General features: G+C 50.9%; 2 protein-coding genes across 2 annotated transcripts; both read right to left on the reverse strand.

The window, feature by feature from the left end:
- Window positions 1-546: 546 nt before the first annotated feature.
- On the reverse strand, window positions 547-10331 carry LOC132593206 (interleukin-4 receptor subunit alpha-like). Its single transcript, XM_060282854.1, has 6 exons — window positions 10061-10331; window positions 6814-6929; window positions 5721-5765; window positions 2093-2237; window positions 1535-1698; window positions 547-683 (listed from the first exon to the last, which is right to left on the reverse strand). The coding sequence occupies exons 2-6, from the start codon at window positions 6896-6898 to the stop codon at window positions 649-651; spliced, it is 474 nt and encodes a 157-aa protein (XP_060138837.1). The 5' UTR covers window positions 6899-6929; window positions 10061-10331; the 3' UTR covers window positions 547-648.
- Window positions 10332-16220: 5889 nt separating this feature from the next.
- On the reverse strand, window positions 16221-26906 carry LOC132593201 (uncharacterized). Its single transcript, XM_060282844.1, has 7 exons — window positions 26228-26906; window positions 23965-24109; window positions 23105-23265; window positions 21849-22003; window positions 20139-20289; window positions 18638-18737; window positions 16221-18271 (listed from the first exon to the last, which is right to left on the reverse strand). The coding sequence occupies exons 1-7, from the start codon at window positions 26811-26813 to the stop codon at window positions 17200-17202; spliced, it is 2370 nt and encodes a 789-aa protein (XP_060138827.1). The 5' UTR covers window positions 26814-26906; the 3' UTR covers window positions 16221-17199.
- Between the last annotated feature and the right edge of the window lie 410 nt (window positions 26907-27316).

A 27316-nucleotide genomic window follows, 5' to 3' on the forward strand; every position in this document is an offset into this window, starting at 1 on the left:
CCTGCTTTTGGTGATGCTGACTTCCTTTCTTTTCCTTTATAAATGAGACAGAAGATACTTTTATTCCACTTTCAACACAGGAATCTCTGTGGAGAGGCTACTTGAATTGATAATACCTAACTTATTGCATGTGCACTATGTACTATGTATGGAATTTAATAAGAATGGACCACTGGAGAAGTTAATGTAGTTGTGTGTTCTTGTCTTTATTTAAATGAGAAACAATAAAAAATCATTGGGGAGACTTCAGAAAGAGGTATTGTCTACAGCAGAGGATTGCGCTGAATTAAGTGAGAGGCCTGCGTATTAATTCAATGTCTAGCTGATTGGAAATGCAAGACCTCAGCAATGTGAGAGAAATGCTGTCGCTCACTCAAAGGGGCTGGAAGATGCACAAACGTTCCTGCGGGTGGGGTCGGAATATTTCACAAATCCAGAAGGTTTACAAAATCCAGAAAAAAGAGCCCACAATGTGGAGCCCAGAACACACAGGGATGCCAGCTGGGATGCCAACAGGTGCCCTACCCGATCCACCCATGTGCTTGCCAACTTATCTGGACGCTCCAATCACTCCAGTTGTTCCCGAGGTAATAATTTTTCTGACGCACTTTAGCAGTATAGGTTGCTGTTGGCATGCCGGGTTCCATTTTAAGTTGCATGTCCGTTGTCATGCGTTTGCGTTCCTTTGAAGGAAAACCCCCCCAGAAGCAAACAGGTTTACATTATGTGGTCCTTCCCACACCACAGGAAAACACTGGGAGGGGGTTCTTCTGGTGAGTGGAATTTTTCTCTTTCCCAACATTTTATGGAAGGAGATCATTTTGGGATATGGTAGAAAATTGATTTTGGACTCTTACGTAGCAATGCACAAGGGAATAAATTTCAGAGAACTGTTTCAAGACAAGCTGCAATGGAAGCTCTGTAGATGAAATCAAAGGGCTTGAGACCAAATGGCGGAAGGATCGCCTTCCCTCCCTCCTGAGCCTGGCCATTTCCCACCTGAGGGGCGGCGGCGGCGGGGGCAGCCACAGCCAGGGACCCAGGGCTGGGCTCATTCCTCCATCCAGACAAGGAAGAAAAGATGCAATTCAGCCTAGCCAAGGAACTAGGAGTGTGTGGAACAGTAATGGGGCAGTGAAAGAGGCCTGGAGGGCTGCATCTGCCACCCCTCCCCTAGGTTCTGTGATCCAAAGGAAAGCAATGGCTTGGGGCTGGCAGCCCTGATCTCAAGCCAGTCTACTCTGAGAAGTCTTGTATCCCTCTCCAGGCACCTGAAGAAGGGGGCTCTCCATTACAAAGGTTTCTGCCACAATAAACCTACCACCCTTTAAGGTGGTGACTTTGCATGATGTACTAAGATGGATGCAGGAGGGGCTAAGGAAGGTCTCTGAGCATTGATTGGTGCTAATCATGAAAACAAACCCACCCTTCCCACCCTTCCCGCCCCACTTGTATGCTGCTCCTCTTGTCTTGTTCTTCAGAGCAGCCCCCAGCAATGCGCAAGGAGAGTCTGCCAGACCGAAGGATCCCTTACCAATGTCATCAGGGTCCACACTCTTCTTCCAGATCCCTTTCCCTTTGGCCTCCACTGAGAAAAGATACATGAAGCTATACACTTCTTTAGTCTGAAGGGCGCAAGCACACTTGGGGGTCGCATTCTGGCCTCTCACGTTCTTAGGAGAACACTCCAATGATTTCCTGGAAAAATGGTAAGACTTAAAAGATGTTTTCAAAGTAGACAACACTCAGATTATTTCTGCCACAGCCTCGATTTGGGAAAGCTCAGCCCAAGTGAGAGAGGGGCTTTGCAATGCTTCCAGCTGCACCATGCTGTGGATTCCCCAGACCCCCCAGGAAAAGTTGCAAGTGTGCAAGACGAGATAAATCTGTGCACCTTGGAAGTTCTCCAACCACAAGTGGTCCAGTGAAAAGTGTAATGAGAAACCCTTTGGATCCTGCGTTTCTTATTCTGCGTTTGGAAAACTCACAGTGCAGTGGTTAGCTGTGAGGAGGGTACCACCAGCCCCAGAAACACCCAACAGAGGAAAGAGGAGATCTGGTGGCAGTTCTCATGTTTCACAGTATAACCTACGTTCGGCCACTGAATCGATCAGTCGTTTTAACACGCAGGAGGAACTCCTTGGGGCAGTCGGTAGAGGCGTCCACTTCCCAGTGACAACCCACTTCGGAATGATAGTCTGTGAAGCACCTTTGCTTGATGTCCTTTGAGGATACGGCTAGAAAGAGAAGAGTTTGCTTGAGTGCCAGACTGACACCAACTATTGTGCGTCATCTCCAGATTTTCAGAGGAAAGCAGTGTAGGAATGTTTTACTCAACAAAACTTACATATTCAGAGGAGGCCTACCCTGAAAGGGCCTCTGCAAAGCCACACTTTGGCCCTCCGTGAGTCCACTGCAGAAAGGGATAGAATCTCTGCTCTACTCCTGTTTTGTCAGGGCAGAGCTGTAATTACAGGGGAGCTAGCCAGGTTTTTTGCCCTGAGTGAAGCCTCCAAATGGGTGCCATTGAGGCTCTTAACCTGTGTGTGTGTGTGTGTGTGTGATTGATTGTGTGTGTGTGAAGCTGTGTCTTTGTCAAGGGTGAAATAAAGCCTAGATCTGACTCTGCCCCAGGGGGACCTTTTGTATATATATATTTGTTTTAAAAAAATATTCCTGGGGTAGAGAATGCATTGTGCCTGAGTCTGGAAAGCTAACTCTGCCTCTGCCTTAGAAAAAAGACCTTCCAAGGACAAGCCTTAAATTTCTATGCTGACTGCTGCTTGTTTTTCCTCCTCCGGGTGCATTGGGTTGCTCACCTCAACGTTTATAATGCTCTCCTAAAAACATGAAACTAGCCCTGACACTTGATCAGGCCAAGTATCCTGTTCTCTCAGATGCCCCAGTGGGAAGCTTGCAAGCGGTATTCAGACACAAGAGACTCTCCACCTCCTGTGGTTTCCTGCAAATGGGATCTGGAAGGGTTTCCATGTTTGATTAGAGGCAGAGTATGGTCATCATGGTGGTAGCCACTGACGGTCCTGTGAAATTGGATTAAAGCCATCAAATTTGTTGGCCATCATTGCCTCCTGTGGGAGCAAGTTCCACATTTTAACTCTGTGCTGGATGAAGAAGTTCTTCCTTTTTTATCTGTTCTGAATCTTCCAACATTACACATCACTAGATGTCCTTGACTTTTAGCATTATGAGCGAGAGGAGGAGACTTTTCTCTATCCAGTTTCACTCCCCATGCTGAAACTCGTTTCGAAATGCCTCAGTGCCCCTCGGTTCATTTCCTTGACTGCTTCCTTGAGCCACTTCCTATGCAACGCAGCTGTGCTCCAGATTGTGCCACGACATCTCCAGCTCAGCTTACTCAGCCCTCCGGAAATGAAACAGCCACAGGACTAGCATGCCCCCCCCCCAGGAGGGAAGGCGCAGCGTCTGTCTCCCAAAGGTGAGGGGCCCTTCCCACCTGCCCAGCTGCTCTTCTGTACTGACTCTGGGATCTTGATCTCTCTCTGCTGCATCCCCTGAAATCTCAGGGCAGACCAAGTGGACTCCTTCAAGATGGAACTGAACAAAGCTCTGGTAACAAGGAACCGTTTTAGGGTGCTTTCCACTTGGAGTTGTCGCACATTGAAATGTTAGGAGCTCGCTGCCCTGGGAATTTTATTGAAGCAGGGGAAAGAAGCATAGCACGGAATAAATAAAACCCTTTTCCCTTCATGCTCACCTAAGTGTGGATCTCCAAATTCTCCCCCTCAATTCCCTGAGGCCCCCCCCCCGCTCTTGCTCCCTACCATAGGAGCTAACTCTAAGGCAGTGTTTCTCAACCACTGTTCCGCGGCACACTAGTGTGCTGCGAGATGTTGCCTGGTGTGCCGTGGGAGAATTACTTTATATATAGTCAATATAGGCACAGAGTTAAAAATTTTAACATTTTCTAATGGTGGTGTGCCTCGTGATTTTTTTCATGAAACAAGTGTGCCTTTGCCCCCAAAAGGTTGAGAAACACTGCTCTAAGGGGCAGAGGGTCGCCCTCCCCCAAGTTGATGGGTTTTGCCATTCAAATGGTGTGGGTGCACCAGATCATGTGATCAATTATGTGGGGTGGGGCTTCCTCCCTGCCATATTTTATTCAAGTTGGCAACCCTGCTCCCTACCATAGGGGTGCCCAGGCTTTATGTTGGTGGGGGCAGAACCTCAGTTACTTTTTATTGATTTACTTGATTTAGGGGGGCAGCTGCCCTCCTTTTGCTATACCCATGCTACCCACTGGTCTTTCTCCAAGAAGGCAATCCACTCAACCCGGGAAACAGGCGGCGTATATGCCACCCCTTTCCCCACACTCTCGGAAATCTCTCTCTCTTCCTCCATCCCCTGAAATCTGAGGGCAGACCAAGTTGACTCCCTCAACATAGAAGCAGCCATGAGGAAGGACCACTCCGGCTCCTGTACCCATTGTGGCGAACCAGATGCCCCAGAGGGTAGAAGCTCACAGACAGGACCTGGGCACAGCAAGAGCCCCCACTGCCGTTTCCAGTAAGTGATATTACTCAGAGGCATTTACGGCCTCTGACGCTGGAGGGAAAACGGTCATCGTGGCTAGTAGCCACTGACAGCCCTCTCCTCCTCCTCCTCTTTCTGCATGAATTTGTCTCATCCTGTCTAAGTTGTCCAAGTTAGATGTCATCACTTGTGGAAGTGAGTACCATAATGTTTTAAACGTGTGGGGAAGACCTTGCTTTGTCTCCCAAAATCTAGCTTCCTTGGACGCCCCCAATGAGTTCGCCTGTTAAGGAGGGAGGTGGAAAGAACAACATCTGCCCAATATACCGGAAAAATTATACTGTTGCACTACTAAAGAGAAGTAGGAAGGATCTCCTGACGCAAACAGTGGGGAGACAGACCCATGAACTCAAGAAAATTCATAGAATCACAGAACTGTAGGGCTGCTGCTAGTGACGTCACCTACTCTCTTTGTCTGCAGTGCAGGAATGACAGCTAAAGTCCTGCCAGTCCGTGTAGATAATGTGGATAATGCAACTTAAGACCCCAAGTCATTCCCCCCCCCCCGCACACCCAATGACTATGGCTGGACGTATGCTGATGGTGGTGAGAGGAATGCAGCCCGCTTATGGAGAGGGGGAGAAATAGGGTCAGATGGTGGCTTTCTGGCTTATTGCAGAGTTTCAAAACCCCCAACAATACCAGAAAAGCAGGCCTTCTGGAAACCTGACCCAAGCAGCCTCAGGCCATTTCAGGCAGCTGAAACCCTTTCCATATGGCTTTCCGGTTCTCTTTGCTTTAATTGTTTGTTTGCTTGTCAGTTTGTTTGCTTTTTAGATGTATAGCACCTCTGAATGTGGACAGAGCTGGTTTTAAACTTAGGAACCTTTTAGTTTAGATCAATAGGCAGTGCAACTCCCAATAGAATATAAAAGCCATGGGGCGAGTTTCTAGAGCTTTTTGAGAGATGGAGGAGTGAGGGATGGTGTTTTTCTGATCAAATCCCCTTCATGCACAAGTCACCCTCTTTCTCTCCCAGCCACCTTAGGCGAGAAAGCCGATGGTCCTCTGCTAAGTTGCTCCTACAATTTAGAGACTCCCCCTTTGTTTGACTGCATTTTCCTCAAACAAGCAATTCAATGCTTCCGGAGCCTGGATAGCAAAATTGGGCTACATTGCAGTGCTCTCTCTCACACACATTCACTCACCAATACAAGCGCATTGAAGCTTCTTTTTCTCAGCCACAACGCCACCTAATAACAACAACAACAACAATTTTATGGTTGCCCCAGCCACTCGTGAGTGGCTTCTAACAATTATAAAAGCATAATAAAACATCAAACGTTAAAAACTTCCCTATACGGGTCTGCCATCTAAAATTCCCATAGTTCTTTATTTCCTTGACACCTGATGGTGTTCCACAGGGGGGGTGCCACTACCGAGAAGGCCCTCTGCCTGGTTCCTGGTAACCCAGGAGTGCCGGCTTAGCCCCACAACCATGGGTGCCATGCAACATGCATGGCCCTGGTGCCACAATTTGTGGGTGCCTGGCCCCTTCATGGGGAATTTTGCGGGTGCTCAGGCACCCAGAGCCCTGGGGACAGGGAGTCGGCACCTACCGGTATGTTGTATCTTCACTTCTCACAGTGAGGGAACTGCCAGAAGACCCTCAGAGCTGAATGATGGGGGTGGAGACGCTCCTTCAGGTAAACTGGGCCGAGGCCGTTTAGGGCTTTAAAGGTCAGCACCAACCAACACTTTGAATTGTGCTCAGAAACGTATCGGGCACAATATGTGTATTATGGCTGGGCAGTATTTGCATCAGTTGGGCGTTTTTTTTTTAATACAGTACAGGGAAAATAAGCCTGAGTCCTGACTTTGCAGTGACTTTTCCTTTAAGGGTGGAACTGTGACCATTCAGAGTTATACTGAAATGTGTCTGAAAAGTGTCTGAGCCCACCCCATGTCCTTATGGGGCGGGCAGCACTATCTCTCCCCCCCCCCATAAAACACCTAAATGAACCAGGACGCTCCTTCTACAGACAATGAGCGTCCCCCTCTGTCATTTTTATATTGAGGCCTTGCACTGCTCCCAGCTAGAAACGTCAATCCGGGCTGTCACATCGCTCATTGGCTAAGAGCTCCTACAGGGCGTGGCCATTATGTCGGAAGCTCTTGTCTCCCGCGGATTCTTTTCTGGTAGGAAGATCCCCGCCGCCCCTTCTGGCCTTGCTCTCTGTCCGGCTGGCTGCCCAGCTGCCCTCTTGCAGAGAGAAGCAGCTTTCCTCCACGGAGACTTACCGTGCCAAAGGAAGCAAGCGAGGAAGACGGAGAGGAGGAGGCAAGGCCTCCGGGGCCCCCAGAAGCCCGTCCTGCCGTTGGCCATCCGGAGAGCTGCTGATGGAATGTGCCTGGCCCTGCTGGGAAGAGACAATGTTAATGTCTTTTGAAAGCCTGTTGGCCGCCTCCAGATGTGTGCCACAGGCAATGGGGGCTCTGCAGGCTCGGCTGAACCCTAGAGCGATCTTCACTACGGAACGCCACCCGCTTACCTGTGCAAAGGGATTAGGGAGCCCCCTCTTATTCAAGGCCCAACTGAGAGCAAGGCCCAGCCCCTTTGCAACAGTCACATCCAGCATCCAACAGGCAGAAGCCACGAGACATTGGCCAGTCGCCCAGCTGTGGCCAACCACTTGTCCTGCCCTTCAGGCCTTCGGCTTCTATGAGTAGCTGGGAGGAGACTGGGCCAAGGGGGCTCAGATGCTAGGGCCCCCAAACACTCACCACTACTCAAAGGCCTGGAAACAATGCCTTATGAGGAACGGCTTAGGGAGCTGGGTATGTTTAGCCTGGAGAAGAGAAGGTTAAGGGGTGATATGATAGCCATGTTCAAATGCAGTATATAAAAGGATGTCATATAGAAGAGGGTGAAAGGCTGCTCCAGGGAAGTGGACACAGAGCAATGAATTCAAGCTACAAGAAAGAAGATTCCACCTAAACATTAGAAAGAACGTCCTGACAGTAAGAGCTGTTGTAAGGTGGATTGTAAGCTGTTGTAAGCTGTTGTAAGGTGTTGTAAGGTGGCTTCCCAAATTGACCAGACGAAATCTCAAGCAGTTGAACAAATTTATTATTGGTTTGTCGGCAAAACAATATGGAGCAGTAGGGAAAAAACCATTCCTCATTCTGCCCCACCCTTGTCCATGTACAGAGAGCTTTTATACCTTTTTGACAGAGTGAAGATCAGCCTTTCTGCAGTACTTCATCAACCAATCAAGAGAGAGCACCCCAAGATGCAAAGTCACCCGCCCAACTCTACTAAGTGGCGTTATGTATCTGGTACCTTCATACACGTGTCTATGTGGAATTTTACAGGCACAATTGTGGTTGTGCTCTACTTAGAACTTGCGGTGGGCTACATCCTCTATAGTCTGATGAAACAGAACATCTTGTGGCTAAGCTAACTTCCTTTCGCAATGGGTTACAGAGAAGGGTACAAACAGAGAAGTGCTGTCTAATTTACTTTCTATCAGAGACAGAGAGATTTAGAAAATGGAGTTCCTCTTGCTCTTGTGGTTTATGCTAGACAGGATGGAACAAAGTGTGGCTTAGCTAGAATTTCTTAGAAGTGCTGTGTGTGTCTCTTTGTGCAAAATGTTGCTCTTGTGCTGAAACAAAGAAAGAGAGAATTCTACTGGCTGCATAACATGGATTCCCTCTGGTTACTTAGGGCCTGTGTGGCCTGACCAGGATTATTCTGGCCCTGGTCATTGCCACCCTATACTGTTTGACAGTGGAATTTGCTGCCAAGGAGTGTGGTGGAGTCTCCTTCTTTGGAGGTCTTTAAGCGGAGGCTTGACAGCCATCTGTCAGGAATGCTTTGATGGTGTTTCCTGCTTGGCAGGGGGTTGGACTGGATGGCCCTTGTGGTCTCTTCCAACTCTATGATTCTATGACCCCCCTTTCCATGTGGCTTTCTGGTTCTCTTTGCTTGTTTGTTTGCTTGTTAGTTTGTTTGCTTTTTCAATGTATAGCACCTCTGAATGTGGACAGAGCTTATGGGGCGGGCAGCACTATCTCCCCTCCCCCCAAATAAAACACCTAAATGAACCAGGACGCTCCTTCTACAAACAATGAGCGTTTCCCCGAGGTTCTGCGAAGATGGCGGAGTATCAACATCCTCCCTTCTGACCTCCGTACTTTACTGGTTTGTTTTTAAGTTTTTTACTGTTTTATACCGTGTTTATATTTTATTTTCGTTTTATTCTTATCTACTTAATTTAGCTCAGTTTTAAGTTTTAAGTTTTAGTCATAGGTTTTAAGGAATTAAAGTACAGCAGGGAGTTGTTTAAAGTCTTCCTGACCTTCACTTGGGGGAGCGTCTGGGCCTCAGCATTTTTTTAAAGAAGAAACCTTTCAAGTTGTGACTGCTCTTATCGTTATCTCCCTGCATTTACTCCCTGCTCCACCATTCTACTAACCAAGCAAATGAACTGAAGCGAGACTTTTACCAACCTGATTTTTACCAAATAAATAATGGTGACGACATAAATCTGACATCAGGAACCATAAGACTGAAAAACCAGTAGGAGAACACTTCAATCTCCCAGGACATTCTATACAAGATCTCAAAGCAGCTGTTTTATTACAGAGAAATTTCAGGAACAGACTGGAAAGAGAAGTTGCTGAATTGGAAATCATTACCAAGCTTAAAACCATGGAAGCACCTGGGATGAATAGAGACATCGGATTCTTATCTCATTATGCATGATCAAGCTTTCTTTAGCACCTCAGCCCAGTACTAATTGCAGCCATCAGCAGCCATTAACAGCCATCTCCAGGTTTACCACTCCCATCAGCCCATCACCCATTCCCACCCACCCCCACCACCCTCTGTATATATATATATGGTCTGACACTTCTGTTTCTAGTGTATCTGAAGAAGTGTGCATGCACACGAAAGCTCATACCAAAATATAAACTTAGTTGGTCTTTAAGGTGCTACTGAAGGAATTTTTTTATTTTAAAAAAAGTGATTTTGAATTACTGTACTTTTTTTGGGGGGGGGACGACGACGACTAAGAAATATGCATGCAGGTTGCCCAACACTTGCTATGCAAAAATTCACTTATCCAAACATGAGGAGTTAGTACCCAAACCTCACTATACACACACCTCAGATTCATATATCCAAAGCGCCAAAGTTTGCCCACTTCCTTGCTTCCTTCCTTGTTTGTGCTTTGCTGGTCAGCGACAGCCATTTTCAGCCACAAACGAGGGAGGGTGGGGGAGAAGGATAGGAAAAACCAGTTTTTCCTTTGCTGGTCGGCTGCAGCCATTTCAGGAAGAAAACATGGATGGGGTGGGGAGAGAGATTGGACAAAAACGGATTAGAAATGTTCCCATAGAAATCAGTGGCTGCCATCACCACCTCCTACTGTAAGAAAGGAGCCGCTTCTTCTCCAGGAACTCCTCCTCCACCTAACAGGCGGGGGCAACACGTTTTGGCGCGTTCCTCGTCCTTCTCCCTCCCCCACCTCTGCCTCACCTGGCGGGTTCCCTCGCTCCCTCCCCCGGCCGTTTCTGCAGAGGCTTAGGATCACTCTCTTCCCGAGGAGGCTTGGGAGGGAAGCTGCACACCCGCCAGCCATATGTTTGACGGGCCCAGCTGGCGGGCGTGCAGAGAATGGGGAGTCCGCCAGCAAAGCCGCGCAGCTCCCCCACTCGCTGGGGCGTCCCTGAGAGGCCTGCGCCCTGGTGCAATGAACCACTAAGCCGTATGGGAAAGACGGCCCTGGCTGCGTGCTGCTCTGCACATTTTGCTCACCAACCCAGTGAAGGGGAGGAGTGGCACTTTGGGAATTGAACACAATTCATTTCGAGCAGCAGGGCACCAAACTAATGCGCTGGGTGTTGTGTATTGAGTCAAAGGATTTTATCTCTGTATTATTATTGTCTGTATTTGCATTAGGATAAAGTAACTGCCTTTTGGTTCCAGAGGGTACAGCTACTATTGGTTCATTTAAGCTGCTGTATTTGGATCCTCTGTCTTATTGGTTTCCTCCAAAAGGCAGCACTGTGATTGCTTGATATTGTTCCCTCCAAAATGTATCCCTTCCTAGCTAGTCCCCTGTCCCTATAAATGTAGCTTTCCTCTCCTCAGTCTTCAGTCTTGTTCACTGTAATAAAGAGCTGTTACTAGAGAACTGTCTCCAGCATGTTTTGTCAAGAGAGCTGAAATCACAAACCCCACGTCACAACAACTGGCGACGAGGATGGGATCCGGAATGCTGAGGAGCGGTTAAACACAACCCTGCCTCAGAGTCCGGATTGCAGCTGAGAACAAGACTCACTGGCCAGCTGAGAAGACGACCCTGCCCGCTAGGACAATGGAGAGTCCAAGGGTATTGGAGCCCTTCCAGCCATCAGAGCCCCACACCTGGGAAGACTACGTCGAACGCTTCGAGTTCTTCGCAGTGGCTCAAGGGATCACCGATGCCAGCAAAAGAAGGGCCACATTCCTGAGCTACTGTGGGCCCGAGACCTTCAAGCTAGCCAAGGCATTACTTGCTCCAGCGAAGCTGAGTGAGACATCTCTCCAAGATATTCTTGCCTGCCTAACAAGCCACTTGGCGCCTACTGAGACCAAGATGGCCCGGCGGATGGAGTTCCATAAGAGGCAGCAGCATGCTGGGGAGTCTGTATCCGCATTTCTGGCTGAACTCCGGAAGCTCGCTCAGCACTGCGGCTTCCAAAATCTGGAAGAGACTCTCCTGGATCGGTTTATTGGTGGTCTGAGCAGCAAGAAAGCCAGAAGACGCATCGTGGCTAAAGAAGAGGTTACCCTTGCTTCAGCCTTGAAGGAGGCCACCGCCACAGAGAATTATGAAAGAGAGGAGCTTGATGCCAGTCGCAAGGCCACTAAGCCACAGATAGAAGTTGCGCATGCCATGGACGAGCTAGAGGCTACTCCGAGCCAGAGCCCAGTCCGTGGGGTCGAGTTGGTGCGTCAGGCCTGCACAGTGCACAAAGATCACCGAGGCAGTTGCCCAGGTTGTGGCGGAAACCATGGGCGGAAGAGTTGTCGTTTCAGGGATGCTATGTGCCGGATGTGCGGGAAGACAGGTCACATCGCCAGGGTCTGTAGATCGGCGGCGTCAGGAGCAACAGGAGCACCTAGACTGGAGCATCGCAGACCGCCCACAGCAACTCATTTTCGAAAGGACTGCCACTACATAACGGAGATCAACGGGAGGGCCGTGCAGTTTCCAGCGCAAGGCAAGGCACACGTCAAGGTGAAGATTGAGGGTCAGCAGTGCGACATGGAGGTGGACTCTGGATCTGCATTCACCATCGTGTCGGACCAGACCGCGAAGACATTCTTCCCCAGGGGTAAGTTGCCCCCTCTGGAGCCCTTCCCGGCAACCTTGCAGTCGTACTCAGCAGGCCGCATCCATGTTATGGGAATGTGTGCTGTGAGAGTACAGTTCCGGGACAAACAGGCTGTACTCAAACTGGTGATTGCGAAGGGCAGTCGCCCCAGTCTCCTGGGCACTGACTGGTTCCCCGCCCTGGGACTGAGTATCTCAGGGCTTAATTCAATCCAAACCTGCCCTGAGATGAGCGAGGCATTATGCAAGGAATTTGCTGGTCTCTTTAATGGAAAACTGGGTTGTTATAAAGGGCCCCCAGTTGACTTCGAGTTGGACCCCGGGGTGGCCCCAATCCGACTCAAACCAAGGCGAGTGCCATTTGCACTGCAACCCAAGATCGAGGCAGAGCTGGATAAATTGGTCAAGCAGGGAGTTCTCTCACCCGTGGACTCTGCTAAGTGGGAGACTCCAATCGTCACGCCCCTTAAAGCAAATGGGGAAGTCAGGATATGTGCAGATTACAAATGTACTATCAATAAGGCACTCAGGGGAAACTCATACCCCATTCCAGTCGTATCACATCTGTTGGCTAAACTGGCTGGGGGCAAGGTGTTCGCCAAAATTGACCTGGCACAAGCTTACCAACAGCTGCCAGTAACCCCACAATCAGCGGAAGCACAGACTATTGTCACACATAAAGGGGCGTTCAGAGTTAACAGATTACAGTTCGGAGTTTGTGTGGCCCCAGGGATTTTTCAAGGGCTCATGGAACGCCTGTTAAGGGGTCTGCCGGGGGTCTTGCCATTTTTTGATGACGTTTTGATTGCTGGAAAAGACCCACAGGAACTGGTTGCGCGTGTCCGTGCAGTGTTGCTCAAGTTCAAGGAGGTGGGGTTGCAACTGAAAAAAGAAAAATGCAGTTTTGGGGTGCCAACTGTGGATTTCTTGGGGTTCAAATTTGATGCATCAGGCATCCACCCCACAGATGCTAAGATTAAGGCCATCATCGAGGCACCACGACCACAGAACAAGACGGAGTTGCAGTCATTCCTGGGACTTATTAACTTTTATCATTTATTCTTACCCCAGAAAGCTTCGGTAGCTGAACCATTACATAGACTTTTGCAGAAAAAGAATGTGTGGCGATGGGGGCGGGAGCAGCAGAAGGCTTTTGACTCCTTGCGAGAAATGCTGAGTAGCAGGAGCGTCCTTGCTCATTATGATGAGTCGAAGCCGCTGGTCTTGGCATGTGATGCCTCTCAATACGGCCTGGGGGCTGTGCTGAGTCATAGGGAACCGGATGGGTCGGAAAAGCCCATCTCTTTCTATTCCCGTACGTTGTCACCCACGGAGCGCAACTATGCTCAAATTGATAAAGAGGCACTAGCAATTGTGTCAGGAATCAAAAGGTTCTATGATTATTTGTACGGTCGCCATTTCTCCATTGAAACGGACCACAAACCACTGTTAGGGTTGTTCAACCCAAACAAACAAACACCACAAATTCTCTCCCCCAGAATGTTGCGTTGGTCAATATTCCTGAATGGGTTCCAGTACACCTTGACCCATGTGCCGGGGAAACAGTTGTGCCACGCTGATGCACTGAGTCGATTGCCCCTTCCTGGCGGGAGCAATGAGGATCCTGCTCCGGCGGAGCACATTATGATGCTAGAAACACTTCCGGGGGCTCCTGTAACAGCTACTGATATAGCTGAGAAAACGAGGAAAGATGCTGTTCTCTCCCGTGTGCTCACTTGGGTGGGGAGGGGGTGGCCAGGTGGTCCGCATGAAGAAAAATTCAGGCCTTATGCGACAAGGCAGCACGAATTGTCCATGCATAAGGGTTGTCTCCTATGGAGAGATAGGGTGATCATCCCAGCACCACTGAGAAACAGGGTTCTTGAGACGCTTCACATGGGACACCCGGGAATGGTCAGGATGAAGTCGCTAGCCCGATGTTATGTGTGGTGGCCTGGAATGGACCAGAACATAGAACAATGGGTACGAACATGCAAGGCATGCCAAGAGGTGCGGCCAGAAGTGGCCAGAGCACCAGTCCACTGGTGGGAGCAGTCCAGGACTCCCTGGAGCCGGCTGCACATAGATTTTGCTGGGCCATTCCAAGGGAAGGTCTTTTTGGTTATCGTTGATGCATATTCCAAATGGTTAGAAGTGGCGATGGTCCCTAGCATGGCATCAGCTGCCGTAATCAAGGTGTTGAGGCAGCTGTTTGCAACCCATGGGTTACCTGAGACCATTGTATCAGATAATGGGGCAGCTTTTGTATCCCAAGAATTCAGGGCATTCTTGGCTGATAACTTTATAAGAGGGGTCACATCCGCGCCCTTTCACCCATCCTCCAATGGGCAGGCTGAGCGCATGGTAAGAACAGCCAAAGAATCCATTGCGCGCTTAATGGAGGGTAACTGGTCAGCTCGCATTGCGCGAATGTTATTTTTGCAGCATGCGACGCCGTGTACTGCGACGGGCAAGTCGCCAGCCGAGCTGCTCTTAGGTAGAAGACTGGTAACGGTGCTGGATTATGTCCACCCAGATAAAATGCCAAACCGTAATTCAAGAGCAACCCCCCAGGCTGAGACTGACACAACAAGGTATCTCGCCCCTGAAGATCTGGTCTGGGTGAGGAACTATTCACGAGGTCCGCGGTGGGTGGCCGGTGTGATCACCCGGGCTAGTGGACCTGTGTCCTATTATGTGACCTTGGAAAATGGGCAAGTTTGGAAGAGACATATAGATCAGCTGAGGCGCCGGGCGCTCAGCAGGGAGGAGTCAGATAATTCATCCCTGGCTAATGACGCACAGCTGCGAGACCAGAGTGAAGATGGCCCAGAGGTGCAGTCACCAGGGGCTTCCGCAAATGAACCAGGGCCTGCTAGTCCTCAGGATGACGAGGTACAGGTAGGGGACCCTGAGATGTCTGGGACTCCATCTGTTCCTGACGAAACCCCTATAGCAGCCCCTCCACCACAGGTAACACCCAATCCAGAACCTGCAACACCTGTTGTCAGGAGATCAAGTAGAAGTTGTAGGACCCCACAGTACCTGAGGGATTATGTCTGCTGTGCTCACTAGGGGGGGAGGGGTGTTGTGTATTGAGTCAAAGGATTTTATCTCTGTATTATTATTGTCTGTATTTGCATTAGGATAAAGTAACTGCCTTTTGGTTCCAGAGGGTACAGCTACTATTGGTTCATTTAAGCTGCTGTATTTGGATCCTCTGTCTTATTGGTTTCCTCCAAAAGGCAGCACTGTGATTGCTTGATATTGTTCCCTCCAAAATGTATCCCTTCCTAGCTAGTCCCCTGTCCCTATAAATGTAGCTTTCCTCTCCTCAGTCTTCAGTCTTGTTCACTGTAATAAAGAGCTGTTACTAGAGAACTGTCTCCAGCATGTTTTGTCAAGAGAGCTGAAATCACAAACCCCACGTCACAACACTGGGCAAGGGCCCTTTCTCATTCTAGGGCTTAGCCAGGGACAAGAGTGGGTGCTGCTGCTGCCGCTGGGTGCAACAGACTGGTGTGGGTTTAAGGTCCTATGCGGCATGATGGATGGTGAGCTGGGAGCCAGCAGGCTCTGAGGTCCGTGGAGGACTGCTGCCCCCTTGTGTCCAAGAGTCACTGCAAGGCCATCTGGGAGCTCTTTGAGAAGCATTTAAGATAAGGGGGTCAGCTGAGGAAGACAGACTCCGCCTCCATGTAGGTGTAGTATGGCAGGGACCCCAAATCACTCAGACCCCCAGCAATGGAGGAGCCAAAATTTCGTATTGTACAGTTCAAGCCACACCTCTTAATCGGCAGGTAACTAATCTTTTGCTTCAATCTGCAGAGGGCCCAATCCGCACGCAGCCTCCTGTGCCCATCAAATCCTGGCTGCACCCTGTGGCTCAGCGTAAGCCAGCAGCAAGAGCCTGAGAGCTGGCAGGAATCTGCACTCAATACATTTAAAAGCTTATGCAGATTTATGCAAATGTGCTTCAACATTCAGGTTCTGTACTGTACTTGAATGTTTCTAGCCACTTCCTTTCTTATGAAGCTTCCATTCGCCAGGGTAGTTTCTCATCTTCTCAGAAGCCATTCATTCTACAGGTACCTGTGAGATGCAGGTGAACCATGATGGCAGAATGGTCCATCTGGGCTGCCCACAGCCACACAGCCATCTCTTTGCCAGCTGGGAGCAGCAGCCTCAGCCTCTATTGGGGGTGGTGTCCATAGCAGGTCCTTCCCCATGCAAACTCCAAGCTTCTCTCCCCCTTTTGGAAATGCTGTCCTGCCTATGTCACACCTTGAGTGGAATAAGTGCAATAAAGCTGGATCATATGGATAAAAAACTTTAATGCTAGAATGGTATTGTCTCAGTCACTTGGCGATACTTCCTGACATCCCCATCACCAAAAGCGGTCCCGGAGCATCCCTTTATTCAGCCTGCTACCCCTCCTCTTCTCTGATCTCTGGCAGAGGGCACAGGAAGTCATACCACCACACAGAGACCTTGTTGCTTGCTATGGCTATATGAAGCTAGACCTCCTTATCTGTATAGAAGCAGCAACAAAAGAAAGTCAAGCAGACAGTTCTCTGCAAAAGCAAGGCAGTGCCTGAGCAAAAGCTGGCCACTTGCTAGATTCAGAGCCTGTCAGCAGGCAGAGCTGAAACACTTGACAGGCAGGTGTGGATTCCATTGCAGGTGACCGTCCAGAAACTTGAGTCCAAGAACAGCTGGTGCTCCAGCCCCCAGCCCAATCTGGGTCAAGAAAGCACCCATCTCCCTGAAGGCCCCATTCATGTAAGAAGTGCCAAAAGCAGCCTCTTGAGTCCAGCAACTTGTCCTCAGAGTTTCCACACAGACACCGGCCTATAATCAGGAAGGTGCCTCTCCTTGCTGGCCTTTGGCTTAGTCCTCTGTTGATAGTAAGGGCCCTTCCCTACCTGGCTTAAAGGGGCCTTTTGTCCCTCCTTGAATTCCCTCTCCCATGCAGCATCCTCCTTCGACTGCTGTCCCATAGCTCCACCTCCCTAAACCCCCAGATCCTCTATGCCAGGCATCCCCAAACTGCGGCCCTCCAGATGTTTTGGCCTACAACTTCCATGATCCCTAGCTAACAGGACCAGTGGTCGGGGAAGATGGGAATTGTAGTCCAAAACATCTGGAGGGGAGGGCCGAAGTTTGGGGGTGCCTGCTCTATGCAGTTGGTGCTGCTTTCCTATTTGCAGCATAGTGGATCTCTGGATTTAGGGAGGATTACACCTGGAGGAGGTCACTGCCTGGTTGAGGCGGAATTAAGGAGGTACAAGGGGCCTCAGGGGTATGAAAGGCCTTTGTCCCTGGCCACGTCTTCCCTAAAGCATCCATCGGAAGCCACCTGTTGCATGTCCATGTCTGCCCCGCAGGGTGCACTTGGCCAGGCCGGGTCTCTTACCTCCTGAGCCCCCCAACCAGGGTGAAAGAGGACCCTGCTCACCCCAGTGGCTGCTGCAGGGCTGTTCTGGACAATGCTGAGCAAGGGTTTGTAGGGGGACTGCCTGTCTAGGCGGCTACCAGCGCTGCCACTCTTGCCCTGGGGGGCTGTGCCTCCTTGGAGAGCTGAGCTGAAGGAGCGGTAGCCAGCCAGGAGGGAGGCCACTGGGCAGGGGCCAGACTTTCCTGGCCCATGCTGGGAGGGGCTGCCTGGCCTCACCTCTCGCTCTGCAGCTGCCATACAGGAGGAAAAGCAAAGTGAGTCTGGGAAGATACCCTGGAAAGCAGGGTGCAGGTTGCTGGTCACAGGTGCAAGGCAAGGCCCTGCGTCATGACTGGATGGCTGGATTTGGTCCCTGAAAGGAGAAAACTCCTGCTCCTCCTCCTCACAGACCTGGCTGAAGGCGGCCATGGGCTCCGCCACCAGGCTGCTGAAACACTTGTAGCCCGAGGGCTGGGGGGCGGCTGTGCTGAGGGGCAGTTCCAGGGCAGCACTGCTTGGCTGGGAGGAAGCCACCGTCTCTGTGCTGGTGTTGTGATAGACAGGTTCAGAAGAGGTCTCCAAAACAGCCCTGTGCTTGTTCAGCGGTGCATCTTGAGAAAAGGAAAAAGCACTCTGCATGTGCCCCAGAGCCTGGTCCTTGAGAAGGGGGTGCTCGTCCAGGATACCGGTGCCTCCACTGCTCAAGTCCCCACTGAGAAGGTCTCTGAAGAGCTTGGCCACAGCGTCTTCATGAGGGACCTGGCAGTCTTCCTCTTTCCGAGTTTCTGGCTTGGCAGATGCAATGCAGCTGTGAATATGCACAGGGTGCTCAAGGCCCATGTTTCCAAATGGTGCCACCGCTGCTGTCACACCAGCGGCTACTTTGCTCTTGGCGGGGTTTGGGATCTGGTCCCACCATCCCTTCTTCACCCTGCAAAGCAAGAAAGCGCCACTCGTCAGTCCTTCCCGGCCCTCAGAAGGGGAAAGGCAGGGCTCTGCAAGGGCTGCCTCCCCTCCGAACATCAGGAAGCAATCTTCCCCCTCCAGAGGTGACTAGCAGCCAAATGCATGTGAGAGAGCTGAGGAAGATTGTTTGGCTGGAAGGAGGATGAGGAGAAGACTCAGAAGGGACAGGGGCCGCTTTCCTCCTCCTTTCCTGTCAGGGTTGCAGGAAAATGCCTCTGCCACCAAGGCCTGCAACCTTCAAGCAGAAGTGACCATGGACAGTATTTATTTGTTTTGCTGTGGGCAAAGGGCAGCCCTGGAGAGAACTACTTGCAAAGCACCCAAGACGTACCTGGAGACGCAGAAGAAGCTGAAGGTAGCCAGGGCCATGATGAACACACACAGCAATGGGATGAAAATCCAGAGGAAGGAGTCAGAGCTTGGCTCAATGTCTGGAAGGCAAGCAGCATTTTGGTTATCTGGGCGGACAATTCACCCTGATACCAGCGGGAGGCAGGGGGTGGCTGGGTGGCTAGCTAGCTGGCAGACAGGCACCCACCCACCCACCCACCTGGAAAGGGGGCACAAGATCAGGCTAAACGGCCAGAAGCCTCAGTTGACAAAGGAGCCCAACTCACACAGCTGGAAAGAATTTCAGGGGATTTGCAGTATTTCTCCTTAGGGTTTTTCTTTGCCTATTACCTTGTAGGGATGTGGTGAGGTTTATTTGTTGGTTTTAGCTTGTCTCTCTATATGTTAGGGGAATTGAAGCCTTCCAAGTCCTTCTTTTGGCAAAGCAGTTTCCCAAATTGGGATGTGGGGATGGGCACCAACATGCACATTTAATGCCTCATGTGTTTGGTTTCTCCTGCACATGCTAATCTAACCTTTAACCCCCTCCTGCAGTTTCAAGCTGGTTTCCCTTCAGCCAGACTTACCTTGGGCTGGGGAAAGAGGTCCTTGGGTCACCCAGCACCACCAAAGTAAGGGGCAGACAGGATTTGTACTGCTTATTAGTCATGTAGCACCATCACCGCACACAGAGCAAGAGAAGCAAGAAGGTAGGTCTCTGTCCCAGGTAGTCTATCATCTCACCTTTGACCAAGGAAAAGACAACAGGCAAGGAGAAGAAAAGAGAGGAGAGCAGAGGAGGGGGAGGAAGCACAAATACAGCTACAAGCAGTATACCGTGAAGTTATATGCAGAGAAAAACCAGCAGATCCTGAGCTTGAGGCAGGAAGAGGGAGCATTGGTGGTAGCGGGGCCTGATGTGCTGTGGCACCACACTGAACCTGCTAACTTCACCCAGGGGTCTGCAGCACAAGCCTACCCAGGGCAAGCAATCGATGTCACTGTGGAATCTAGAAGGTCTTTCCAGTTATTTGTCTCTAGCCAGCCAAATTGCGACTGCCCCCTCCCTCTCTACCTGTGTTGTGCCACTCATCGCTTAGTGCATTTTCATGCAAAGCATTGTGCCACCTTCTACTAAAACAAGTCTTCCAAATGATTAGTAGCATGTGCCTTAGTCTTCAGAAAGAGGTACTTGTCTACAGAAGAAAATTGTGATGAAATAAGTGAGAGGCCTGCATATTAATTTGATGTCTAGCTGACTGGAAATGCACGACCTCAGCAATGTGAGAGAAATGCTGTCACTCACTCAAAGGGGCTGGATGGTGCCCAAACATTCCTGCGGGTGGGGTGAGAGAATTTCACAAATCCAGAAGGTTTACAGAATCCAGAAAAGAGAGAGCCCACAATGTGGAGCCCAGAACACGCAGGGATGCCAACTGAGATGCCAACAGATTGTTAATAATAAACAGGTGCCTTGCGCAGCCCCCGCCTTAAGCACTTACCATTTTTCCATGTGTACTCAGCACTCCAATCACTCCAGGTGTCCCCGAATAAAGCAATTCTCTGCCGCACTTTTGCAACATAGGTGGCTCCTGGCATGAGGTTATTGTCGAAGATTTTATGATGAAAGCCTTGCGTAATGTGTTCGTGTATCTTTGGGGGGGGGGGGGAGAGACAGAAGCAAACAGGTTTACATTATGTGGCCCTTCCCACACGTGCACAGGAAAACACTGGGGGGGGGATGTTATTCTGGTGAGCTGAATTCTTCCTTTTCCCAACTTTCTATGGAGGAAGATCATTTTGGGATGCGGTAGAAAGGTTTTGGACTCATGTGATAATGTGATTATGTGATAATGAGCAAGGGAATAAATTTCAGAGAACTGTTTCAAGAAAAGCTGCAGTGGAAGCTCTGTAGATGAAATCAAAGGGCTCGAGACCAAATGGCGGAAGGATCTCTTTCCCTCCCTCCTGAGTCTGGCAATTTCTCACCTGAGGGGTGGGCGGACAGCCACAGCCAGGGGCCCAGGGCTGGGCTCATTCCTCCATCCAGGCAAGCAAGCAAGAGATGCAATTCAGCCCAGCCAAAGCACTAGGAGTGTGTGGAACAGGACTGAGGTGGCGGAGGCCTGGCCTGGCCAGAGTCCCAGGGGCCAGGTGAGAGAGGCCTGGAGGGCTGCACCTGCCTCCCTTCCCCTAGGTTCTGTGATCCAAAGCCTTGGGGCTGGCGGAGGCCCTGACCTCAAGCCAGTCATAAAAGGCAGCCCACTGCTCTTGTGTGCCCCACTGGCGAGGGACATATAATCATTTGCCAAATATAGCTAAAGCCTTTTTGGCCTGCAGTTTGTTGGATCTACAGAGCTGCCCAAGGAAAGCATTAAGGAAGGGCAGGAAGCAGGCCCGTCTTGCCCATTGGGTCTACTGGGGCGATGCGCCAGGGCGCTGAGGGGCGCCCCAGCAAGTGTGGGAGCTGCGCGGCAGTCTCCCTTTTCCCTCCTGTATGCCCACCAGCTGCGCCGCTCAGGGGAGAGCAGGGAGGTAAGCGAGGCGGAGCAGGCACTAGGACCCTGTTCCGCCCTGCAGCGCCAGGGTCACCCCTCATTCCGGTGCTGCGTTTCATTGGTAGAGGCAGGGAAGGCTCCGGACTGCAGGAGGGCTCCGCTAGGGGGGGCGGGGGGAGGAGGAGAGCCGACCTCCTTCCCATCCTTGGGATCCTGAGCAAGCCCAGGGCTTCAGGCTGCCCACCGCCTGCCCTTCCTCATTGCGGCCAGGGCACAGCAGGTGATCCCTCCCGGAGGTGAGTTCCCGTCCCTGCACTCTGACTCAGAGCCGGGAGCTGCGCCGGCCGGAGGGAAAGGGGGGGGGCGCCGCAGAAAGTTTTGCACCACGGTGCTGGATACCCTTAAGACGGCCCTGGCAGGAAGATGCCATGTCAACTGGCATGGGGCAGGGGCATTATGAGGCTTTCAGGGGTCCCAACACCTCAACCTCTGCTCAGGACATAGAAGGTCCCCGCCACAGTGTATGTGATTGTTTTAGTATTTTTTTAATTTTAGAATTAATGGCATTTTTAAACATGGAAGAGCTTGCTACCTTGGGTTCCCTTTGGGAGGAAGGGTTGGATATAAATGTAATTAATTAATTAACAACAATAAATTTGTAGCACTATTCCTGGTGGTCGTACAGAGAGGAGCATGCTGGGAAAGTGTGCCTACCTTGTCTGTCTGGTTTATAGGCCAATAGGCAACTTCATAGACTGTTTCCGGATTTTCATGAAGAAGGTTCCCTTCTTTATAGTCATCTGCCCAGGTGAAGATGTACGAGTCATCCGTCCTCTTAACAGTCAGGTTGACAAGCGGACGGGGTTTTACTGCGTTTGGGAAGAAATCAACAAAGAGAAAGATGTGGGGAGGCAAAAGAGGTTGGGGAGAGTGGCTGCTCCCCACACAGAGGATCCAATATGGGCCTCTGGTTTGGAAGGTGGGGAAGGTCAAAGCATCAGGTCCTTCTCCCTGGAAGGACAGACACACACTGCCCCCTCCTTCTCTTAATTCCTTCTCTCTGCTGCTTCACACCATACAGTCTCATGGCAATGTTGTGTCACACAGGATGTTTTCAGTGCTAGAAACCGATATATAAGCTAGGTGCCAAATGGCTCCTTAAACCAGGGTTACAGTCACGAAAACAGAATGTCTAGTTGGCATTTGGGTGCCAAGCAGCTTGGTCCCTAAAATTTGTTCTGATCATGCAGATAAAATATGACAGATACAGTTCTAAAGGGTGTGCTGTTAAGTGTGTAAAAACAGGCAAGATCCAAGGCTCCCCAGGCATGCACCTCCAGATGGGGGAGACGACAGGCACCATCCTGGCTCCTGGGCATAGTCACTTGGTCACAAGTGGCCAATAGCCAAGGGCAAAATGCACCTGGTGCCTGGCAAATTTCGAATGCTCGATGTTTAGTTCTTATGTTACTGTGTAGGAAAGCACCCTGTGGCTTTGATGTGGCTATAGAGAAACAGACGGCCAGCAGGTGTGGGCAAGTAGCAGGCTGTGTCCATTCCAGGTGACCCCCAACATGCATACAGAGGCAAGCCCCTCAATCCATTGGGGTTTTCCAGAGTTGCCACATATTGTCCTGCTTTCTTGAATTCTGGGGCCTCTCCTAAGTTCTTCAACCAGTTCCCAGGAGTGGCTTTTGCTCTTCTTGGCAGCCATTTTTTCTCTCTCCATCAACCACTCTAATTTCTTCCAAACTGGAGTATCCTGCCACCATTCAAGGTGGTGACTTTGCCTAATGGACTAAGCTGGATGCAGGAGGGGCTAAGGAAGGTCTCTGAGCATTGATTGGTGCTAATCATGAAGACAAAGCCTCCCTTCCCACCCCACTTGTATGCTGCTCCTCTTGTCTTGTTCTTCAGAGCAGCCCCCAGGAATGCGCAAGGAGGGTCTGCCAGAACAAAGGATCCCTTACCAATGTCATCAGGGTCCACACTCTTCTTCCAGATCTCCTTCTCGGCCTCCAGTGAGAAATGATACTTGTAGGTCCGCAGTACTTCAGACCGAATGCTGCAAGTACACTTGGGGGTCACATCCAGGCCTCTCTTGTTCTTAGGAGAACAAACCCACGATGGCCTGGAACAATGGTAAGACTTAAAAGGTGTTTTCAAAGTAGACGACGCTCAATTCATTTCTACCACAGCCTTGGTTTGGGAAAGCTCAGCCCAGGTGAGAGAGGGGTGTTGCAATGCTTCCAGCTGCACCAGGCTGAGGCTTCCTCTGACCCCCTGGAAAGGTTGCAAGCGTGCAAAAGGGGATAAATCTGTGCACCTTGAAAGCTCTCCAACAACAAATGATCCAATGAAAAGTATAATGAGAAACCTTTTGGATCCTGCATTTCTTATTCTCGGTTTGGAAAACTCACAGTGACTGCAACTCAACTCCGAAAGACATTTTGTAAAGAACCCTCATCCATTTTCTGGAAAAGGTTTGGGCTGGCTACTCCTCCCGGGGTGTCTCAGAGAAGGCAAAGCCACCACAGATGCATTATTCTGCAGCCCTGATATCAGGAGCCACCAGGGCTGGCAGTCCACGCCCTCAGACTACAGTCCCCAGGATGGCGAGGCCTTTATATTTAGCTGCCATATATCAAGGGTCTCCTTCTCTGTAAGAGAAGCACTGTGGCACAAGTTATGCTGGGCGAGGCTCAACAACGTTAATGTCACTTCTTTTAATTTCTCTCACTTTTTATATTATTATTACCTTACCCTGGTAAGCTTTCAGGAGGAAAGAGGAGATCTGGGGGCAGTCCTCACATTTCACAGCATGACCTACCCTGGGCCATAAAGTGCATGAGTCGTTGCAACACGCAGGAGGAACTCCTTGGGGCAGTCGGTGGAGGCGTCCACTTCCCAGTGACAAACCACTTCGGATTCATAGTCTGTGAGGCAACTTGGCTGGATGTCCTTTGAAGACACGGCTAGGAAGAAACAGAAGAGTTTGCTTGAGTGCCAGACTGACACCAACCGTTGTGCAGTTTTCAGAGGAAGGGGGTGTAGGAATGTTTTCCTGAACGAAAGTTACTTATTCAGAGGAAGAGTCCAGCACAGGCCTACCCAGAAGGGGCCTCTGCAAAGCCCCACTCCAGCTCTCCAAGGTGCCATTGTGTGTAAGTCTGGAAAAGCCTTAGAAAAAGACCTTCCAAGCCTTAAATTCTCCTTGCTGACTGCTGCTTCTTTTTCCTCCTCCAAGTGCTTTGGGTTGCTCACCTCACTGTTTATAATGCTCTCCTAAGAACATGAAACTAGCCCTGCCGCTGGATCAGGCCAAAGGGGCCCGTCTAGTCGAGCATCCTGTTCTCTCAATGAATGATCAGGTGCCCCAGTGGGAAGCCTGCAAGTGGGATTCAAGCGCAGGAGACTCCTCACCTCCTGTGGTTTCCTGCAACTGAGATTTGGAAGCGTTTCCATTTCTGTTCTGAATCTTCCAACATTAAGCATCACTAGGTGTCCTTGACTTTTAGCATTATGAGAGAAAAGAAAACTTCCATATCCACTTTCACTATACCCTGCATAATTTTATTAAATTTTCTATCCTGTCACCTCTTTCTCTCCTCCTTATCTACTGCTGCTTACCTGTCTAAAATTTCTAGCAGGGTTGGTCTACTTTTCCACCACCCAACCACTCCTCTGCTTCTCACAGTGCAATCTTGGGCATGTCTACTCAGAAACAATTCCCACCGAGTTCTGTAGCAACTTGAAGACTGAAAGGTCTATTATTTCAAAGCTTAGGGCCTTTAGGCCAACAAGAAACTATTTCTTCTTCCTGCAACAGACTAAGTGGCTCCCCCTGCCGGAACTTGCTGCGAAATGCTCAGGCAGGATTGCAGCTTGCGAGATGGCATCTTTGCCTCCATCTGCTTCCTTGCACCGCTTCTCCTGCTCCTGGCGCTCCAACAGCAACATGGCCCCATTGACCTCTCTGCTCCAGGCTGAGCCAGGACATCTCCAGTTCAGCTTGCACAAGCCTCCAGATGTTTATTTTCTTATCAAAAACGGACAGAGCAGCTTCACCTCCAGTTTCAGTTCCTCAAAAACAGCAGAGGGACCAAACTTCCCTTTTCATCTTCAGCAGAAAAGCCACAAAGAAATGAAACAGACTAGATGCTCCCCAGGAGGTGAGGGGAGATGGGTGGCATCCGTCCCCCAAGGGAGAGGGAGCCCCTCCCTGCCAACCCAGCCACTCTCCTACACTGACTCGGGAAACTCTCTCTCGCTCCCCATCCCGTGAAATCTCAGCGCAGACCAAGTCGACTCTCTCAACATGGAAGCAGCCATGAGGAAGGACCACTCTGCCTCCTGTCCTCAAAGCGGCCGGCCAACAAGGTGGCTGAAAGAGAAGATGCTCGCAAACAGGAGCAACTCCCCCCACTGCTGTCTCCAGTAAGTGACATTACTCAGAGGTATTTACTGCCTCTGACACTGGAGGGAAAACAATCATCGTTGCTAGTAGCCATTGGGAGACCTCTCCTCCACCGAGTCCACCTCTACTGTGGATTTGTCTCATCCTGTCTAAGTTGCCCAAGTGAGAAGCCATCACTGCCTCTTGTGGAAGTGAGTCTTATGATGTTTTAAATATGTGGGGAAGACCTTGTTTTTGTCTTCCAACATCCTTGGACGTCCCCAATAAGTTCGCCTGTTAAGGAGAGAGGGGGAGAAAAACATCTGCCCAATATACCGCAAAAATTAAACTGTCGCACTACTAAAGAGAAGTAGGAAGGATCTCCTGATGCAAACAGGGGGAAGACAGACGGAAAACCCACGAACTCAAGAAAAACAATAGAATCACAGAATTGTAGGGTTGCTAGTGACCCCACCTAGCCCACCTTCCTCACTGCAGGAACCAGAAATGGTCTTAATTCCCCCCCCCCCAAATATTGTACAGTATTCAACTAGGCACGCCTGCTTCGTGGAAACCTGACCCAAGCAAGCAACCCGCCCAAGCCTTCGGGGAGTCTCTGGGTGCGCAACAGCTACGGCCGGGGGAGCCTCACTGTTGCTGCCGCCGAGGGAAGCGGCTTTCCTCCGCGGAGACTTACTGTGCCAAAGCGAGCAGACGAGGAAGACGGAGAGGAGGAGGCAGGGCTTCCTCCGGGGCCCCCCGAAGCCCGTCCCGCCGTCGGCCATCCGGAGAGTCGGGAACAAAGTGCGCCGGGCCCTGCCGGGAAGTGGCACCGTCGAGCGGCCCGCTTCCCTCCTTCTGCCAGTGCCAGCCCGGCCGCCAGGCGCGGAGCCAAGCAAAGCGGAGCTCAGGAGACACCCGTCCGCCAGCCCCGCTTGGCTTGGCCTGGCTGCCCGGAGTCCAGGAGCCCCTGCCGCTGCTGCCTGCTTGGGCGACGGGCTGCTCCGCTCGGTGGGTGGGGAGGAAGAAAGGGCAAATTCGGCCAGCGCCCGCCTCGTCCCGCCTCCCCCGGGGTTCCAGCCAGCGCTCCTGCCCGAAGCGAAAGGGAATCCCGGAGGGGAGAGGGCACGGGAGGGGAGGGCAGAGACCCGGACGGCGACGGGGAGCCCTTCGCGACTCGCCTGCTCCAGCCCCCCTGGACCACGCACCCTCCGCTGCCACGGCTGCTGTCCGGGAAGCGCTGGGTTGCGCCCTGGTCCTCCTCCTGGGGCGTGGATTTGCATGCCGAGCCCGGCCCCTTCCCGCCTTTGCCGGGAGTTCCCAGCCAGCCAGGAAGTTGGGCTCGCACCAAACTCGGCTACACAACAGACTGCGATCGGTGTCTCCTGAGCATGTGCAGAGTGGGCGCGCCGCGGGACGACCACGCCAGTCTCGTGGGGTGTGGGTGTCTGTGTGCGCGCGTGTTTGTGTGTGGGTGCGCAGCCATGTCAGTTCGGGCTCTGGAATCGTGGCGCTGCAACCCTTTTGGCCTGTTTCAGCTTCAGCTGGGGTCGTCTACTCTACTCTTATTACTTTTCCTCCAAGGGCAGGTGAAAGTTGACCAGGTAGATCATTGGGAGGGGAGAGCAGGGGTCTATGGGGCCCAGGAGGGGTGCTAAGAAGGAAGATGTAGGTTTTTTGGAAGTAGAAAGGTAAAGGTAGCATAACTGGTGCTTGCATCAAGGTTTCCACATGCACCTCCTCTTCCCACTGAACAGTACTGTCACTGGGATGCACTTACTCACTG

The sequence above is a fragment of the Zootoca vivipara genome, chromosome 14 (assembly GCF_963506605.1).
Source record: "Zootoca vivipara chromosome 14, rZooViv1.1, whole genome shotgun sequence".
NCBI lineage: Eukaryota > Metazoa > Chordata > Lepidosauria > Squamata > Lacertidae > Zootoca > Zootoca vivipara.

Bases quoted from the DNA above. Each gene is read 5' to 3' on its own strand.
- LOC132593206 (XM_060282854.1), bottom strand. From the start codon at position 6,898: ATGGCCAACGGCAGGACGGGCTTCTGGGGGCCCCGGAGGCCTTGCCTC. The intron at 5,766-6,813 runs GTAAGTCTCCGT...TGTTGTTATTAG, and splicing joins CGCTTGCTTCCTTTGGCACG to GTGGCGTTGTGGCTGAGAAA. The intron at 684-1,534 runs GTAAGGGATCCT...TTTCCTTCAAAG, and splicing joins TGTGGACCCTGATGACATTG to GAACGCAAACGCATGACAAC.
- LOC132593201 (XM_060282844.1), bottom strand. From the start codon at position 26,813: ATGCAAATCCACGCCCCAGGAGGAGGACCAGGGCGCAACCCAGCGCTT. The intron at 22,004-23,104 runs GTAAGGGATCCT...TCCCAAACGCAG, and splicing joins TGTGGACCCTGATGACATTG to TAAAACCCCGTCCGCTTGTC. The intron at 20,290-21,848 runs GTAGGCACACTT...CCCCCCCCAAAG, and splicing joins CTATAAACCAGACAGACAAG to ATACACGAACACATTACGCA.